Source organism: Diabrotica undecimpunctata, chromosome 5 (assembly GCF_040954645.1).
Source record: "Diabrotica undecimpunctata isolate CICGRU chromosome 5, icDiaUnde3, whole genome shotgun sequence".
Lineage (NCBI taxonomy): Eukaryota > Metazoa > Arthropoda > Insecta > Coleoptera > Chrysomelidae > Diabrotica > Diabrotica undecimpunctata.
The window spans coordinates 17,573,425-17,588,103 of record NC_092807.1 but is presented as its reverse complement, the minus strand read 5'-3'; the positions used below and the strand labels follow the sequence as shown (position 1 = coordinate 17,588,103).

At 32.5% G+C, this 14,679-nt stretch overlaps 1 protein-coding gene across 2 annotated transcripts in view; it reads left to right on the top strand.

The window, feature by feature from the left end:
* The window catches only part of AlaRS-m (alanine--tRNA ligase, mitochondrial), a 35,332-nt gene extending 21,355 nt beyond the window's left edge, over nt 1-13,977 (top strand). For both annotated transcript variants that reach the window (XM_072531590.1, XM_072531589.1), the window contains exons 9-12: nt 1,219-1,420; nt 2,516-2,661; nt 6,314-6,524; nt 13,540-13,977. In XM_072531590.1, the coding sequence (XP_072387691.1) occupies nt 1,219-1,420; nt 2,516-2,661; nt 6,314-6,524; nt 13,540-13,746 (766 nt within the window). In that variant the 3' untranslated portion in view covers nt 13,747-13,977. The remainder of the gene's footprint in view (nt 1-1,218; nt 1,421-2,515; nt 2,662-6,313; nt 6,525-13,539) is intronic.
* Nucleotides 13,978-14,679: the final 702 nt, after the last annotated feature.

Here is a 14,679-nt window from a genome sequence, read left to right as displayed (position 1 = left end):
GATCCAAAAATGAGGGGTTATACATTCAACTTCGGACTGTATATTGCGAAAGATATATATGATATATCTTATATACCAGGCACAACATCATTATCAATGAGTGAGCGAATAGTTGTTTTCCTGATGCGAAATCTATTGGAAGAAGGTCGTGAAGTAATCCTGAATAGCTGGTATTTGTCTGTCCGCTTGGCTCAATTTCTAATATCAAAAAACACTTTTGTAACAGGCACTATAAATATAAGGCGAGGACTCCCGCAAGAAATTTCAGGACTTCCCCTAGATAAGTATCAGTCGTGTTTTTTTAGAAATAAAGATATGCTAGTTGTTAAATTTCGCGACAAACGGGATGTCTATGTTTTGACTACAAAACTTACTACTGGTTTCGAAGAAAAACAAAGATATGAAACTTCAACAAAGTGTACATGGGTGCAGTAGATATTATTGATCAAGAAATCGAACCATATAATGCTGCCAGAAAGAACTACACCTGGTTCAAAAAATTAGGAGTACACATGCTTCAAAGAATGGTGTTGAACGCTAGAGTAATCTACCAAAACGCCTCCAACAAACAAATTCCCTTTGTGGAGCTTACACAAAAATTGTGTGACGAATTACTGTCTCATTACAATCCGCCATATTCTGAATATCGCGAATCTTTCAAACCCCAAGAAGAAATTGAAAGTGAAACATAATTTGATTAGACTTGGTAAAGATAAACAAAAAAGGTGAAGGTGTTTTGTTTGCTGCAACATTGCTAGAAAATAAATATACGTTTCTTTTTTGTTCCGGCTGTGATGTAGCATTGTGTTCCAAAGAGCATTTTGACCAGTACCAGGATAAATAAAATTGTTCTCGTGGCATGTTATTATTTCAATAGAATTTTTCGTTTATTTTGTTTTCCTAAGTTTCTATATTTTTTAATAATTTTCGTTTAAATAGGTATTTTATAGTTAAAATTTAATTTAGCTCACATACTATATAGAATAATTAATTTAATAAAAATATTGTATTTCTAAAATTAATGTTATTATTACATTAACTTTAATTAGTTGTAGTGTGATAATGTATTTTAACCGACCGGGCGAAGCCGCTCGGTAAGCGCTCGAATTCGTATATAGGAGCCGACTTGCCGAATGATGGTCTGTCACGAAGGGGTTAATTAATTCTACCTAATGGTTTGACATCCAAGATATAATAATTTTGTCTTCTTCCTTTTAGGGAACCATGTTGTGGTACACATGTTCTAAATACGGCAGATATAGAAGATTTCTGCATAACTAATATAAAATCTTTAGGAAGAAGTACTTCATCGTTAACAGCTGTGACGGGTGAAAGAGCACAGTTAGTTAGGCGTAATGGTACTCAATTAGTGGAACAGATAGAGGCGTTTTCAAAACATGTTGATGATAATATGGATAAGGTAAAAATATGTAATTTTATAGCAAGACATAAGAACTTTTTATCACTTCATTTTATTTATTTCGATTTTTCGTGTTGTAAAACGATTCTGTTCTCTTTATTTTTCAACACAGGTGGTATAATTGATGGTTTTTATGTATGAATGTGTAGCAGGTAACGGTTTTAATTTCCCGCAGTTTTTTCTGTTGATCTTTTTCTTTTAGCTCGTAATATTATTTCCCCCCAGCTCTTATGATCCAAACTGGTCAGGTTTGACCAGTTTTACCTGACCTGACTTTTAAGGTCAGGTTCCTCCGCCAGGAAAATTGAAAACCATTTTCAAAAATTGCTAGAAACTACCCTTGAACCTTGAAGTAGGTGTAGAGAGGGGAAAGCACAGCTAGTCAAGCGGTTAATTCCGCCACTCAAGCGGGCTGGACAACGGCAGTTGTTTACTTTAATGAACTTTTCTCGAAACCAGGTTTTTTTCAACCAAGTGTCACTCGTATTTCGAACCCTTATCAAGATTAACCAAACGGCATTTTACTCTTTAAATGTCTCTCTACGGTCGGTGCTACAACCAAAAATATTCATTGATATTTAAAAAAGTTATAAACAATTAAAAGTTTAAAAAAAGGTTCGAAAAGCCAAAAGTCCGTCATTTATGGAGGGACCTGACTTGGGAGTATGTACAGTTTTCCCCAAAAATAATGTATCCTTAATATTTTTCAATAAAGGGAGCAATTTAAGAACAAGAAAAGTTATGTGTACCATTACACCAACAACGTGGCGCCCCCTATAAAATACATCGAGACCGATATAATAGCATTTTTCATTCCGTAAAACCTCCAACTCAAAATGTTTACGCTTGTACATCCGAAACATTTCAGTTTACTGCTATAAATAATTTTATAAATTTCAAATTTGTCACGCTGTATCTTTTTTATTATAAATATTTTCTCAAAGCAAGTTACGTCCGATCGTAATATTTTGAGGCCAAGAATCTTCGATTTCAGTTTGATACATTACAAACGGGCCACCCTGTATACAAGTATTATATTTTTTATTTTTTCAATAATTTCTTTCTATATTAATAATGTATATTTTCACGTTTTAGCAACCAATACTCGATAAATTACTTACAAATCTAAGATTACAATTAAATAATTCTGGAGATCTTCCGGTCACCACCAAAGTAAAATGTAGTGATAAACTTGATATGATCAGTAGGAAAATACAGCATGCCGAAACGGAAATACTCAAGTAAGTATACTTTAGTTATATTCAAATGTTATTTATATCTCGAGATATTCGAAAATTCCTAATAACATACAAAGTGTAGAATGTGTTATATATTAATTCTGCATCGGAACAGTAGACACTTCGGAAACATTAGACAGGTTTGGGTGAGGTTATGTCATGTCGATGAGCAGCTCCGTTATATGTAACCGTTTTATAAGTAAATAGATAGTTACGATTTTCTTAGTCTGTGCTTCATTAAATATACAACATATTTGGCGACGAGTCACAGAAAGAATCCACATAAAAGTCGAAAAATGTCGTTAATTGGGGCTATTGAACAATTCGATCCTGCTAAAAGTGATGCCACGTCTTATCTAGAAACTTGAGCAGTTGTTTTTATGTAATGTAGTTGAAGAAGACAAGGAAAATCCATTATTGATTACTCTAATCGGTGGAGAAGTTTACAGTGTCTTAAAAGACTTATTAGCACCAGAATTAACAAGTTCAAAAACGTTTGAAGAGTTAAAAAGAGTTCTGAGTGAACAGTATAGTCCAAACCGGTTAGTTATCGCTGAAAGGTATAAATTTTACAACACAAGTCAAGAGCCGCAGCAGGATATTAAAAGTTTGGTGACAAAACTGAAGAGTGTGGCTCAATATTGTAAATTTGGTCAATTTTTGAACGAATCCCTCAGAGACAGACTTGTATGTATGTGGTGCAAGATCAGTCACAATAAAACGTAAACTCCTAAAGTTAGATAAAGAAATGTTCAGAAAGAAGAAAGCTACAATTAAATGATGGTGGTCATCAAGCTGGTAGAAGTTATTTCCAATATAAGTCATGCTTTAGATGTGGTAGAAAACATTATTCATCAAAATGTCCAGCCAAAGCATAGCAATGTTTCAGTTGTAAGAAAGTGGGACATACAAGTACTGTCTGTCGTTCGAAAGTTATGTTGTTAGAAGAAGGGGATATACAAGATGAAGTGAATGAAGAAAATTCATTATTTCTGGGATTTTTGTCTGCATTAGAACCTGAAAATTCAGCTCCAACGCCAAAAAATATAACTGAATTAAAGTCATATTTAGGTTTGCTAAATTACTACGGAAAGGTTATTCCAATGTTGTCTTCCAAATTAAAACCATTATATGAACAGTGTCAAAATAATATTGATTTTAATAATTGCTGGTCACCTGAGTGTGATAAAGTATTTCAAGAAAGTAAGAAGTGGTTAACATCTAAAAGTTTCATTACACATTACGATCCGTCTTTTCCAATTTATGTTACATGTGATGCAAGTAGTTATGGTGTTGGTTGTGTCTTAAATCATAAAATTGGTCATATAGAGAAACCTGTCATGTTTGCATTAAGTACACTATCTAATACGGAAAAAAGTATAGTAATTTGGAAAGGGAAGCACTCGCTATTATGTTTGCTCTAAATAAATTTCATCAATATTTTATGGTCGCAAATTTACGCTGATACGGATCATCAGCCATAACAGTTTATCTTTGGCAAAAATAAAGGAATTCCAATTTCAGCGGCTGCAAGAATCACAAGATGGGTTATCACTCGGTGAGGTTATCAATACGATGATCCGTATAAAAAGGGGGCAGCAATTAATAATGCTGATGGTTTATCACGATTACCCTGTGGTGAAAATACAAAAATTACATATTGTTTGTATTCTTTTAGCTTGGTAGATTAAATACCTTTAAATGCTTGTCATATTGCGAATGAGACAAACAAGGATTTGTTGTTATTAAAAGTTAAATATTTTATTCTGTCGGGTTGGCCCATGGAAGTGAGTGATGAATCCTTGAAACCATACTTTAAACGTAGAAACTAATTGTCAATGGAACAAAATTGCTTCCTACTAGGAAATCGAGTAGTTATTCCAAAAAAATTACACGGTAATGTATTAGACTTATTTCATGAACAACATAATGGTATTGTTCGTACTAAAATGTTGTTACGTTCATATTGTTGGTGGCCAAATGTGAATGAACGTATTGAAAAATTTATATCTTGTTGTAATGTATGTCAACAATGTCAAAATTTTACAAATTCAAACAAGGAATTATGTCCGTGGCCATCAGCACCACACAACTTTTACAGAGTGTATATAGATTTCTTCTTTAAATTTAAATATACATTTTTGATTTTAATTGATCAGAAATCAAAATGGTTAGATGTTAAATTAATGTCAAATGACACAGATGCATCAGAGACTATATCAAAATTAAGAGATATGTTTACTATAATTGGTCTTCCGGTCGAATTAGTCTCAGACAATGGATCTCCTTTCAATTCCAGTGAATTTGTAGCATTTTGTCAAGCAAATAGAATAAAACCAGTGAAGACACCTTCGTATCACCCTCAAAATAATGTTCAAATGTAGTGTTCAAATAGTACAGAAAAATTTGAGAGAGAGAGAGAGAGAGAGAGAGAGAGAGAGAGAGAGAGAGAGAGAGAGAGGAGATTAATAAACAATTAGTTATTCAGAAAATTCAAAACTTTTTATTCTCTTTAGAACAACTTCAACTGCTACAGGGATTTCTTCGAGTGAAAGTATTTTTAAAGTTCCTCCTAGAACTAGATTTAATATGTTGAAACCTTCTTGCCATAATAATAAGCATTTCAATCAACAATGGCCATATCTTGTATAAAGTTAATGAATGTGTTTATATTAAAAAAACAAACAAACAAAATTATGGCAGAAAGGTAAGATTATGAAAATTTTAAGTTATATGTGATGTTATAAAATTCGCGCATGCAAATGATATGAGAAAAGACAGAGGTGACGATAGAATCCTAGATTCTGACGAGACCCAAAAGTCAGAAACTCCTATAGTGTGTGGTAATATGCCAGTGTTACGTGACAGTGTTACAATTGAACCCACAGTGAATCCAAATTCGAGACACGAATCGGTTCAATTAGAACCAAAGGAGATCGTCCAAGTTCATCAAGAAGATACAAGCCCATCTCTACCTCGAGATGAAACATCCACAGATTATAATATTAGAACGCGCTCCGGAAGATTAGTAAAAGCTCCCATTAAGCTTGACCTCTAACGAGGGAGATGTTATATATTAATCCTGCATCGGAACAGTAGACACTTCGGAAAAATTCAGACAGGCTTGGGTGAGGTTATGTCGTGTCAATGAGCAGCTCCGAATGTTAACGCTGCTATGATTAAATGAATTATATGTAACATGTAACCGTTTTATACATGATACTATGAATAACAAGATAGGATCTTCCCGTAGCACAAAATCGGTCGTGTTCGCGCATGCCGTCATTGGAGAGCAGAATTTGAATTCTTGTTAAAGTTAAATGGGATTTTTATGCATTCTCTGATGAAATTATTCGATTAGCAAAATAATAATATTAAAAAAAGGTCTAATAATTACAATAATCGTACACAAAAGGATATCTCCAAACTATTTATTAAAAATTATTTATTGACACATACAAAAAACTGACATTACGAACGTGCAGCTCTCCAATTACGTCACGACTTATGCGCAATATCTTATCTTCTTAATCATAGTATCATGGTTTTATAAGTAAATAAATAGTTATGTTTTGTGAGTATGTGCTTCATTAAATGCTCAACAGAATGTGTTATATATATTTTATGTTATCTTTGTATTATTGGTTATTTTTAGGGATTTTATAGAGATGGAGATGCAGAGTGCCCTAGATACGAATATCCGGATAACAAAGAATGACAACAAATATTTAGTTCATTATTTGAGATGTTCGGTTATGCTCGAAAAAGTACAGTTACTTAAAGCAACACGATTATGTCCAGATTATCCAATCTTAGTCATAGCCTACGCCGATAATACTGTCAAAGCAAGATGCTGTGTTCCCAAGGTAATAAAAGATAACATTTGATTACATTTTTAATAATAAACTATTTAAATGATTAATTGTTTACACATGTAAGTCCAATTCTATTTTTTCCAAATTTTTTATCAAAATTTTTCTATTTTACCCAAAGTCATAGTATAACAAGCAATTGGACTTCGTAAGACCTAGGTTTTCACCCATCGTGACTGGAAGTAGAACCGGAAGTATATATTTGTCCTCGTCTTCATAATTCGAGGCGAATAATATATCGTTTGTTCTATTTCGGTGACTTTAAAACAGTACTTCCGGTTGCAACTCTAGATTCGGAAGTCCGAGACAAATTTCTCACCTTTAATACCATCTAATACACCTCATTTGTCATTCTGTCTCTTCTAATAACGGACTGATGGACAGACAGACAGGGATAATTCATTAGCTCTTATAATTCCTATAAGTGAGTGATTTGTTGATTTTGTTGGAATGTAGGGGGTTGAAATGTCCCTCTTGATTGTTGAATTACGTTTGTTGCAAAGGCATTTGATTTGGCCCAAAGAATTGCTGTGGATATTGGGGCTTGATCACCTCAGGCTGCTATCCTGTAGGAGCGAGTGTATGAGTTAAATTGTGTCTCTGCGTTTGTGAAGTGGCAGATAGTTTGTTAGAAGATGATAAGGAATAATTATGAGTTTTTCAGATATCTAATGTCATTTTCTTCCTTTTCTTCTTTTTCTTTCCTTCCATATTGGATAGCAAGAGCGAGATTCGGTGGTCTCATGGATCGAATTGTTGATCCTAGCGGTTCTCTTAGACCTGCTATAAATGTGGTTAGAGCTTGTTGTTGGAAAAACTCTTTCTTACTTCTTTTAACTTCCTTATGTGCAATTCAATGTAATTTGAAATAGTATTTAAAAGACTTATGACTTTTTCATGAAATTGATGAGGATTTTCGTTTGGAGCTTGACGAAGATTGACTAAATCTCTAGTTAATGAGTTTTCGTTACATTGGTCTTCAAAATTTTGGACAAGACTTGATTTTATTGACGGTCAGTCTTTAAAGCCGTATACAGAAATAATTTCTCTGGCTCTTTCTTTAATTTTGTTCATAATTCCTCGGGTAAGCATATGATTTTGAAAAATTTTGGGATTTGTATGATCCCAGAAATGGTTTAGGAGCATGGACATTACACCAATAAAATTGTGAAGTTCATTTGGATTGCCGTCGTACTCTGGCACGATAGAAAGATCTTTATTAACATCAAAAATTGGTGTCATATTAGAATTATTTGAACTGGATGCTGGTGTAATAATTATAGAAGGTATTTCAAATGAATCTGTGGACTTAAGAATGATTGTTGTCAACTAAATGTAAATCTGGTTTGATATTTTCACTAGATTCTATGTTAGATTTAAAAATTGTTGAAAGAAAATCGCTTATTCTAAAGGATGACACTGGCGAAATAATATTAGAATTAGAAATAAGATGAAATTTGCTTACAGGTATAGGATGATGCTTGGATGCATTCCTTTTTGGTACAAGTTTCTTTTCTTCTTTAAGTTTCTTTTTGGCTTTATTCATAAATATGTTCCTGTGCCTTCTTCTTCTTAAGGTGCCATGCATTTCTGCGTAGGCGTCCACCGTACATCGTCTTGTCAGGTGAGATGTTAAATAATTCTGTTTTTAGCAGCATTGCGAAGCATTTCATAGCTGTGGATTCCTGTCCATTGTCGCTCCTGTGCCAATTTGCCTGAAATCCGTGGGTTAAATGGCTGCATTTTTCCCTGGATTTTGGTTCTCTAGGGGGCAAACGTTTGAAAACGACGAGGATCTTCTAGAGACTCTCTCACTAATCCACTGACTGTGCCAATTAAGGGTTGTCACTCCCGAAGGTACTTTTTAAGAAGGCCCTTTTTGAGGTACAACTAACAGAGTAACAACACTTTATTTAATTAAATTAGAAATGACTTTAAAACAGAAATTTACAGTATCTATAAGAAATTAATTAGAATTATATAGAGACCTGAGAGGACTGAGAATTATATAGCAATACCGCTGACAAAACAAAAATATATAGAGCAGCAATTAGACCGGTGATAGCATACGGAGCGGAAGTAATGTGTCTTACGAAAAAAAGATGAAGAAAAACTAAGAATTATTGAAAGAAAAATTATGAGAATACACAGCCCAATAAAGACAGAACAAGGAGAATATAGAAGACTAATGAAGCATGAAATAAGAAATAGAAATAGAACCGAAGGGGAAGACATAGTAAAATTTATTAATGCACAAAGACTGAAATGGTTTGGACACATACAAGGAAGAGAAGAAGACTCACTAATTAGGAAGATAACAAACCTGAAACCAGTAATAAACATACCAAAAGGAAGACATGTTCGCATGTTATAAATAACATTTTTGACGATTGACCATTTACCTAAATAAAAGAGGTTAGTCTTTGTATGTGGGTATATTTTATTTTATAAAAACCCTTAAAAGGGCAACATTACAAGCACGAACGTTTTCGGAACAACTGTTCCATCATCAGGTTAAATTACCTAAAATAAGTATAAACCATTTAATTACAGCAAACGTGGTTTAAAATTTTGACTAAGGTTAAAAAACAATAAAATGGTTATACTTACAGGTTACCATGCCTGAGCCACCAAAATATTTGGGTAAAAACCCTTTAAAATGTAATGTGTTACCAAAGATTGTACATGTTGTTAATAATATTATATGATGTTTAATATTTTAATTAGATTTTACTTCAGGTAACATACACCCATGCTTAAGTGAGTTCCAGTGTCCGGAGAGTAAACCTCTTCAAACGGACTACGGTTGGCAACTGATTGATAAAATACCAATGAATGGTGTCAAAAACAAAATGTCAATGAACCATGAAACAGTGTTAGTTAAACATTATATTACTACAGCCAAAAGATTAAAAAACTTTGATGATGTTAAAATGATAACAGCAATCCAGGTGTTGGGATTTAAAAATTTTTCTATAATTATTTAATATTGGATATAAAATGTAAATTACTGGTGTTATTTAAGTGCATGTTTAAGAGGATGACGTATGCATTAGGCAGCTTATGTTACTCTTTATCGTATGGAGTGTGGTCTAAAAGGTGTAATTTGTGAAGAATTAGCTGAAATATATGGAAATGTCCTTTTATGTTGCTTACATCTAGGACAAGGAAAAATAAATAGTATATATTTGTAGCTAATGTAAGACTTCATATGTAGATGAAATTGTTTAATACTGCTTGTATCGTAAAAATTTTTAATATAAGTGAGTCCAATAGATTGAAAAAAGGGATTGAAAATCTTCCGGCTGAAGGAATTAAAGTTATAATATATGTGATTAAATTTTAAAAAATTTTTTTTTTTGGAAAGACTGAGATCCTCAGAGACTTGGCAGGAATAAAAGTAAATGAAATGACTAAAGAATAAAGGAGAGTGGGTCAAAGGGAAATGAATGAGTTAATCAACAAAATTAGAGATGATAGAGGTCCTTCATGCTTAAAGCATCTAGCACCTTGAACAAAATATATGTTGGTTATATTAAATTCGACACATAAAAGCTTGAAATTTTATCTGTGAGTATGGTGTACTAAGTTGTTGACTAAGAGAGGGGGGAGCAATGGTTGATTAAGGGTTTAGGTAAAGTGGGAGAGAGTGTATTCTGATGAATTGCTGGATTGTGTTTAAATGTTTACTGAGTTTAGAACTAATGAGTGGATGGTAGATATATGAAAAGACAGAGAACTAGCAAAAGAAAAAAGAATGGACAGGAATATGATGTAAACGTGAAGATTGTGAAATAATGAAATAGTGAGGTATAAAAGATATGATGTTAACAATAGGGGGCTGAAAAAATTTTTTTGGAGGGAGTGTTGTGACAGTAGTGTAGAGAGAATGGTTGTTTTAAAAAGCAACGATTGTTGAGAAGGATTAAGGTGTTGATGTTTATAGAGGAAGGTCAGATAAAGAAGATGGGGTAAATTTGAGAAGTGTGGGTTATGAGAAGAGTTGTCGGTGTAAGGGTTGAAAGTCACGGTTGAAAGATACATGGCGATTAACGCAGTTGGGGCTTCTTTGCTTTTCCTTGACTATTTCCAAGTCTTCATATAGATCTAATTTTAGAAAATTTTTTTGGGGTATATTATGTAACAAAGAGACGTCTTCTGGTATGTTTAGGGTATGTTTATGTTGTGCAAGATGTTGTGAGAAGGTTGAAGTGTTCTCTTTTTTAGTGTGTTCTAGGGAACGGGAAGTTAGTGATCTACAGGTTCTACCTATATATGTAGCATCACAATCAGAGCACTGTAATTTGTAAACACCACTACGATCCATGTAGTTGATGCAATCTTTTGAATTGGTTAAACATTGTCCTAGATTGTTCAGGACTTTAAAAGAAATGTGGGTATTGTCAACAGATCTTTTTAGACTTCTCAAATTTACCCCATCTTCTTTATCTGACCTTCCTCTATAAACATCAACACCTTAATCCTTCTCAACAATCGTTGCTTTTTAAAACAACCATTCTCTCTACACTACTGTCACAACACTCCCTCCAAAAAAAATTTTTCAGCCCCCTATTGTTAACATCATATCTTTTATACCTCACTATTTCATTATTTCACAATCTTCACGTTTACATCATATTCCTGTCCATTCTTTTTTCTTTTGCTAGTTCTCTGTCTTTTCATATATCTACCATCCACTCATTAGTTCTAAACTCAGTAAACATTTAAACACAATCCAGCAATTCATCAGAATACACTCTCTCCCACTTTACCTAAACCCTTAATCAACCATTGCTCCCCCCTCTCTTAGTCAACAACTTAGTACACCATACTCACAGATAAAATTTCAAGCTTTTATGTGTCGAATTTAATATAACCAACATATATTTTGTTCAGGGTGCTAGATGCTTTAAGCATGAAGGACCTCTATCATCTCTAATTTTGTTGATTAACTCATTCATTTCCCTTTGACCCACTCTCCTTTATTCTTTAGTCATTTCATTTACTTTTATTCCTGCCAAGTCTCTGAGGATCTCAGTCTTTCCAAAAAAAAAAAAAAATTTTTAAAATTTAATCACATATATTATAACTTTAATTCCTTCAGCCGGAAGATTTTCAATCCCTTTTTTCAATCTATTGGACTCACTTATATTAAAAATTTTTACGATACAAGCAGTATTAAACAATTTCATCTACATATGAAGTCTTACATTAGCTACAAATATATACTATTTATTTTTCCTTGTCCTAGATGTAAGCAACATAAAAGGACATTTCTATATATTTCAGCTAATTCTTCACAAATTACACCTTTTAGACCACACTCCATACGATAAAGAGTAACATAAGCTGCCTAATGCATACGTCATCCTCTTAAACATGCACTTAAACAACACCAGTAATTTACATTTTATATCCAATATTAAATAATTATAGAAAAATTTTTAAATCCCAACACCTGGATTGCTGTTATCATTTTAACATCATCAAAGTTTTTTAATCTTTTGGCTGTAGTAATATAATGTTTAACTAACACTGTTTCATGGTTCATTGACATTTTGTTTTTGACACCATTCATTGGTATTTTATCAATCAGTTGCCAACCGTAGTCCGTTTGAAGAGGTTTACTCTCCGGACACTGGAACTCACTTAAGCATGGGTGTATGTTACCTGAAGTAAAATCTAATTAAAATATTAAACATCATATAATATTATTAACAACATGTACAATCTTTGGTAACACATTACATTTTAAAGGGTTTTTACCCAAATATTTTGGTGGCTCAGGCATGGTAACCTGTAAGTATAACCATTTTATTGTTTTTTAACCTTAGTCAAAATTTTAAACCACGTTTGCTGTAATTAAATGGTTTATACTTATTTTAGGTAATTTAACCTGATGATGGAACAGTTGTTCCGAAAACGTTCGTGCTTGTAATGTTGCCCTTTTAAGGGTTTTTATAAAATAAAATAAAATATACCCACATACAAAGACTAACCTCTTTTGTTATACGTGGTATACAGCCAGCTACAGGAATTATTTTCCTTGTGGATTTACCTAAATGTAATTCCCACTAAGATATTAAATAATACTAGATCATTTAATTTTTAACTATCAACAAAAATGTAATATATGATGAAAAGTATGAATTTGATGGTAATACGATATTCAAATAGTGTTTAGATAATATAAATAATTTGTCACTGATATGTGTAGATGGAACCTTATTTTTCTAATAACAATATATGTTCCTGCAAAGTAATTTTGATTATTTAGTAAACCTACATTATACGTCACAAAAATTAAATAAAAATCATTAAAGCATGTTTGTTAATAAATTGACTGTATGAGTACCATATATTATATATATTCCGATTGACACAGCAGAGCAGTAAAATATTATACACAAAGATGTTGTAAAAGATATCTTGGTCTAATTGGTCTACTAGTAATAAAGTTATCAGCATTAAATGGTAAAGCGTATTTGATAAAATTACTGTCCACACAACTTGGCAACTCAGCCAATGGATATAACGATAGAAAACTGTAATTTATGTTAGGGTTTGAAAGTATTACAAAGTCATCATGTAGAAATCGACAATTAAGTTGAAAATTTTACCACAGTCATTTCTAGGATCAGAAACAAATTAATTGAGGGTGCATATCAACCTTAACACTTACCCAAAAGGTTCAACTGTGTCTCTTGCCAATTGTTACCATGACAAAGTTACCAATCATCCCCAGCTATAACTAACACTAAGCAAGTATGTAGCAGTTAATTTGAATTTTGATCGAATTACTGTATTTTGTCTAGTTATACTTTCGAGATATTTCTTTTGTGCTTCGCTCTTTCTTTTTTTGGCCCGGATATATTCTTCATTAAACCTTCTATTTTTTTTAATATGGTCCAAGTCGCTCAATATAGTCTTTAGTTCTTAATCGTATTCTTCACTGTCTAGTTTGTCTGTGTTTAGGTTAAAAAATAATAATTCCTTCTTTTTATTTTAGAATTTCAAGACTGATGATTTCAACGCCGAGAAATGGATGAATGAAACCGTAGCTTCAGTATTCAAAAGTCGTGCAGCTCCTCCTAAAGGCCAAGACGGGACTTTGGTGTGCAATATGAAAGCAAAAAAGGTGCCAGTGCAAGAGTGGGACCCACTTCTCAGAGCCAGCATAAAACAAGCTCAAGAATTTATAGAAAGACATTTATGAAAATAGTGAATGAAACTTTTAAAGTTTTATTCTCTCCCTCTTGAATTGTATATTAAGACTCAATTTTTTTTCTAAACGGTGCAAACAAATTTTTAAAACATGTTGAAAGTGTAAACAGCCTGCTACCACATAAATATAGAAAATTAAATCTACATTGTATATTTTATCTTTGTGTGGTATTTATGGTGTTATATTGTAAAAATTTATTCCTTGTTATGTTTTGGAAATAAATTGTTTTCTGCTTTTTAAAATTTTTATGACCAGTTTTTCAAACACAAACTACTATTCGTATACGTATACACCGTGGAAAGTTGGAGTAGTGCCTATTCAAATGATATACAGTGATGAGTGTCTTACCACCCGGCTTTTTAACGTAAGAGATAGAAAACACAGTTACCTTGTGAAATAAAAAGAGATGAAACTCATAGAGGTGGGAAATAATCAATAGAAACCTATAATTTACATTACATTACATTACCGCTATCGATAGTCTCACACCTTTAGACGTTAGCTTCGAGCTAAATCACCTCCGTCATAATTATTATCTGTAACATCGTATGTGTGACGTATTTCCATTTTTTAATTTCGCATAAAGTAAAAACTGATTGACCACAATAAAGCAAAAATGTGAATAAAATAATTTAATTAATAGTGATTATTTAATCTAAAGTTTTAAATTATTAACCAAGAATAATTTCTACTATGATTTGAGGAGTTTCATACACTCTTGTCACGGAATAATTATCAATCCTTCGTGGAATAGTGGTAAGTATTCGTACTTTCGAAAATAAAGTAAAAATTCTTCAAAATTAAAAGAACGTTTAAAGAATGTTTAAATAAGTAAACATTCTACAAAAATAAAAAAAATATTTTCTATTATTTTTTTATTGAGTAAAACAAAAATTTTATCCTTGGTGTGAATTGAACCCCAAT